This window comes from Limulus polyphemus, unplaced genomic scaffold, assembly GCF_000517525.1.
Source record: "Limulus polyphemus unplaced genomic scaffold, Limulus_polyphemus-2.1.2 Scaffold5196, whole genome shotgun sequence".
Lineage (NCBI taxonomy): Eukaryota > Metazoa > Arthropoda > Merostomata > Xiphosura > Limulidae > Limulus > Limulus polyphemus.
Genome location: NW_013670806.1, coordinates 561 through 6,273, shown reverse-complemented (window position 1 = coordinate 6,273; position 5,713 = coordinate 561). Strand labels below are relative to the sequence as shown.

General features: G+C 31.1%; 1 protein-coding gene across 1 annotated transcript in view; it reads right to left on the bottom strand.

Moving 5' to 3' along the window:
* LOC106472258 overlaps positions 1-4,758 on the bottom strand; it is a gene marked incomplete at its 5' end in the record, with an annotated part of 12,557 nt that extends 7,799 nt beyond the window's left edge. Inside the window, 2 exons of the mRNA XM_022400853.1 lie at positions 1,306-1,415; positions 4,642-4,758. Of these exons, the coding sequence (XP_022256561.1) occupies positions 1,306-1,415; positions 4,642-4,758 (227 nt within the window). The remainder of the gene's footprint in view (positions 1-1,305; positions 1,416-4,641) is intronic.
* Between the last annotated feature and the right edge of the window lie 955 nt (positions 4,759-5,713).

Sequence of the window (5,713 nt, the reverse complement as noted above, 5' to 3'; positions counted from 1 at the left end):
AACAATAACATCTCCTTTCAACATACTATATCATTTTATTAATTCAATATAATTTTTATTGGCTTATTGTTTATTTCGAATTAAAATTAATTCAGCATCTTTGTTTTTCAGCTCATCATTGGTGGCCCCCTAGAAAAAGATTTACAACTCCCACTTTGGGAAACGCCGTCATTCACAAGGACAAAACAGTTACGTGATTTCACGTAAACGTTCAGGATTACATCTCTTACAGCTGTCTAAGTGCCACCCTGGAAAACATGGAGGTGATGTTTCTAGAAAACCTCAGCTGTGTTGGTGTTACGATTGTATTTCCCAGTCTCTGGTACACTGTTATGCAAAATCATGATAAAGCCTGGGATCATTCTTCAAGAACACTGGCATCCACTCTTGAATATAATTCGAAACAGTGGTCTTGAGTCAAACAGATTCTTATACAAGCTTTCTACAATCAGCTTTCTTAAGCCTATTATGGCCAGTTATGTTTCAAAGGTCACAACAGAGCTTATGGACCGTACTGAAAGATAATCCTGACAAACCTGTATGCCCAGGAATCAGTTTTGCCTTGCGTTTGTTACCCTTGTTCAGCTACTCCAATGTGTCGATTCCAAATGTATGGAAGAACACTTTGTTTATACTTACAGCAACAATTAAATGACCTAAAGATACTCCACTTTGTAGTCACTCGGGATTGTGACTAATCCTTCAGATTTCAATATCTTCCGATACGTGCTTAATCCATGATGGTGCAAACAGTTGGAAAACCAAAACTTAAAGGAATGCAAAATTAAATTGCAATTATTGCAGAGAGAGTACATCCATTTAAGAAAAAAATTTCTTACTGGAAAGACTGGTGCTTATATAACTAGGAATAAAAACTACTTGCTCAATACTTGAACCCATATATTATTGCACTCCTCTTCATTTTTGGGTAAAAAAAAGAAAGAAAGAGGGTTCGTTAGCAACGAGAAACTTTTATTCCTGGAATAACCTTTGAAGGGGTCACTAGTTATTCAACGTGGTAGATCTCTGTATTTAAAAGCTGGCAAGCCAGTTTCATATCAACGTAATACCGAAAAATATTCGATGCTGTGTGTGCATCATAAGAGTGACTGCCAATCCCTTAGCATTGAAAAGCATCACGCATTTCCAATCAAATCTCCCACCTTTCAAGTTCCAATTTTAATTACATATTAACTAAATGTCTGAAAAATAAATAACCACACGAACGAAAAAAAACAAAACATTTTATTCAAACCTGCACAAAAATATAAACAGTGAAAGATTTTTCTTCAAAGAAATCCTCACCTTGAAGAATATTGTAGGCGGTTTTCACAAAGATCAAAATCATCTACTGAAGTGAAATATGGGCTTCCACTGTACTTAACGTAATTCCATATCTTGCACAATTCTGTTTGCTTTAATCAATAAAAAACGTTGTTATTTTATAGGTAGTTCACCACATAAACTGCTCTGGACTTTTAACAATTTTTCTAAACTAATTAAGCACCAATTACTTGTTAGTCCACAATTTTGTTGATTACAGGTTCTATAATAATACAGCAACATCTAAACAAAAACTGATAGCTGCTGGGGTTTGTTATGTATTGTATAAAGAAAAAAAAAAAAAAGAGTTGTTAAGCCTAATTTCTATACTCAGTTCTTTAAAACAAGTTTTGTAAGAAATAAAAACCATAAAACTACAGAATATGATGCAATATGTGGATCCAACTGGTAGTGAACAGTATAAAAACAATTTAGTAATTTAAGGACTATAAATTTTCTTTCAAAACTTGCATTAAAAATTTTTATTAAGAACTTCTGACAACAAATAAATCAATTTGATTAAAATATAAAACTAAGTAAACATTAATAAAACGGATCAAACAAAAACTAAATAGAGGAACTTATAATTATAAATCAATCTCCCCCCCCCAAAAAAAACTTGTAATTATTCAATCGTATTAAACCAGCAATTGGTGTGGAATTCAAACAGATTTTAAAGGTCATGATTTGCTACTTGTCATTAAAAAGAGTTTTATAAAACATCTAGTACTTACTGATAGTATAATCTCTTTGCAAACCCATGAAAAAAGATTTAATATCTTCTAAAATATATTTATTTTGTGGCTACATTTTATATGTAATGTACAAAGATGCAAAATGAATTTAATTCTCAGTTATGACATCTACTTTTACTTTGATCATTGTAAGTACCAATAATAACAGTTACCTCAAATTTTGTACGGAGTAGGGTTGTTGTAATTGGGTCATGGTTAGTAACCTATAGAGTCACTCTATAGTCTCATTACCAGTTAGTTGTTAACCCCTCCATTTTGACTATTAATTGGCCAGGTGGTTAGGGCACTTGACTCGCAATCTTAGGGTTAAGGGTTTGAATCCCAAATATGCTCACCCTGCTGTGTGGACATTATAATGCGATGGCCAATCCCACTTTTCCTTGATAAAAGAGTAGGGATGGTTAGTGCAGGTAGCTTTGTGCAAGATTCAAAACAAACTTGACTTAATCTGCTGTAGTCTTAACGAGAGTCCTGATAAGGCCTCTCTGTGGCTTTTTATTGTTGTGCCATTGATTCCAAGTTATACTAACTAGCAAGGGCAAGAAATATGTTTAAGTATCGATCACGGATGAATGACCCCTGTAAGCAAAATATACATAACACGTGTTATTTGTTAGAAAGAATAACACAAGTTAATGTGTGCCACTTGATCAGCCAGTTTGACAGTCATGAAATCATTGTAATAACACAATGTTTGTTTTAAAACTTTATGTCTAAAAACATGACAGTGTACTCACAAGGTAACCACCATTTTAATCAAGTTTCTACAATGTGCTAACACTTACTTACATATACATTTGTCAATCTATCTTCTCATCCATTCAACAATCCATATAGATATACTTATTGTTGTTCAACAGTTTTAAATGTGTTTTTAGCAAGATATTCAATCCTGCTTTTCAAAGTTTAAGAAAATGTTAATTTGATTAATCATGGAGATCCATACAAACTGTTTAAGTTACGTAGATTTGTCAGTCTTCAGAGACATAACAGTATTAACAAGCTCTAAGCCTCTCTGAATCCATTACATGCAATTTTATTTTTTTTTCCAATTTGTGACGTTATTGATACTATTGGGATTATGGTCAAAAATATTGCTAATACTGAAACTGATGAATCAATACATTCTAATCATTACGTAAATAATCATGTGTTACTAACCCTTATCTTGATTTGATAATAATTATGCTTCATTCACTTAATCTAGTTCGCACCCTAAAAACAATTGTTTTTCATGTTATTCATGATATAAATAATGCCTAGATCACTACTATATCTGTTTTTTCCCAGCTATCCGGATGAGCTCTGGAATTGGGTGAATGGTCTTGTCACCACTGGATATAGTGTGGTTGAGATATCATTAAATATGGTAGTATGTAATAGTAGGGGATCGTGATGAAACAAAATGGCAGCCATAAAAAGTGTCCGTTTAAAACCACCTTTAAAATGTCTAAATATTAACAATGACTATTTCACAGTATTGGCTGAGCAAAACTAAAGCTTATTGTACTCATAAAGCTGCCTAAATCGCTTTATATATGTGTGTATGGAGTGAATCAAAATTTCACTATTTCAACAAAGTGATTTGCCAGAGTGGGGATACACTTTTAAAAATTTGAAGAAACTCAGTTTATGTAGTTTTGACTTTCTTGTTTCAATACTTTTTATAGTATTACAACTTTCTATATTACTATAGCTAGCTAGGTTATGTATATATACATCCCTAGTTGTCTTTATAAAACTAACATTATTTTTATTATACTTGCCACAACATATTCTTTTTTTTTTGCTTTCATTCTTACTTCTTAGAATTATAAGTTAAAAAAGTATATTAACTACATTCATTACTAAGTGAATTTTTAGTTCACATTTAAGTAGCCAGCTTATTTCGATTAGAAGTTCAAGATATTGTTGACTACAGACTCAGTTAGCTTTAACCTCGCTTTTAGGACAAAATTAGCTTCAAGTGAAACCTATCACATCCAAAGCATCAGACGTTTCAGTCTTTCATCAGTATCCATGAGCAAAAAAAACAACAAATGTGATGAAAAGACTGATTCTATTCTATTTATGAAGAACTTAGTTTTTTTCTAGACTTAATTCTTTTGTTCTCATACATGTTGTTGTATAATTACTTTTTTATTGATAATTAACCAAACCTACCAGTGCCACATTTATTTTTAGATACACACAGACATGTATTGTTGTATAATTACTTATTTATTGATTGTTACTTGTCATACGAACATTAAATATATTAAAATATTTCACATACGTTCTCAGTTTGTAATATGTATTAACTAATTAATTAAGTATTTGTCCATTTATTTCCAAAACCTGCAAATTAATAAGTTAATTTAACAATTACTAAATTTATTGCCTATCCATTTTTTAAAATGTTTAATTAATATCATACTTTTCAAGGTTAAAACAAACGCAATCTAGAATATTCTATTATAGCGGTGAAAGAAAGCATAAAAACAAGAGGAATCTAAGAAAAACATATTCTTCAAAGTACAACTTTAAAGATAAATAAATATATATATAAATGAGCATACTTTACCGTATCACAAGTGCAATTTTTGTTGGCTTTCGAGTAGTTGGTTACAACAAACAAGTTGGTTCCTTCAACTTCATAAAGCGTATACTTCTCATTTGTTATTTTTGGATCAAAATGAACCTTGATTATAAAAGAAATATTGTACTAAGTCTGCATTCATGGAATCTGAAATACATTACTTATTTAACTGGATTTTTGTTCCTACAAAATAAAATGTTATGCGTTTATTCGTTGTAAAATATAAAAGCAGTATTTCGAGCTCTCGTGTATTGGGAATAAGTGTTAACACTGAGGTACAGCAGTCATTCCTCGATCTGATGATTACACTAAGAAAAGTCCACTATGTCTTTTGTAAAATTTATGATGGAAAAAAAGAGAACATGTAATGCAAAACCAAATAATTCAGGAAAAAAAGACTTGCTGGTAAAACTTTCTAACAGCCGATATCAAACGAAGACCTTGTTGACTAAAGACCAAGTATTAAAGAAAGATCTAAGTAAAAATTAATATGTACAAGAGTAAAGAATGATATAAAATACGTTATGCTGAGTGCTGGAATTATGTGAGTCACAAAATTAGAGTACTAAAAAGTAGATCTATCAAAAAATTTCAAATGCCGTTTAGTTTTTATTACATAAAATTTAAGATATCCTCAACAATTTTTTTAACTAATTCCAATATCTGTTGAACCTAAAGTCTTCAAAAACCGCACAAGTATCACCTTACTTTTACTAATTACTCTACAACAGATTGCGGGTGTCAGGAGTCATAAAATTACTTTGTAGCTTTTGTAGATAATTTTGTACATTTCCAGAGTGATTTTTATATAAGTATATATATATATAGAGAGAGAGAGAGATTGAATACATTACATTAAAACAATCTTGAAGCCTCACCACATTGTCACAGTCCATTTATTTATGTTTTGTCTAATGACTGTGCCCCATAGCATAGTTTCCATTGCAAAAATGCTGTTAAGTTTAATGCATACCACAAACACCTATCTGGAATATCATGAATTTCCATTTTATTCTCCAGCCACTAGATGACAGTTTAATGGATTTAGTGTAGAAGC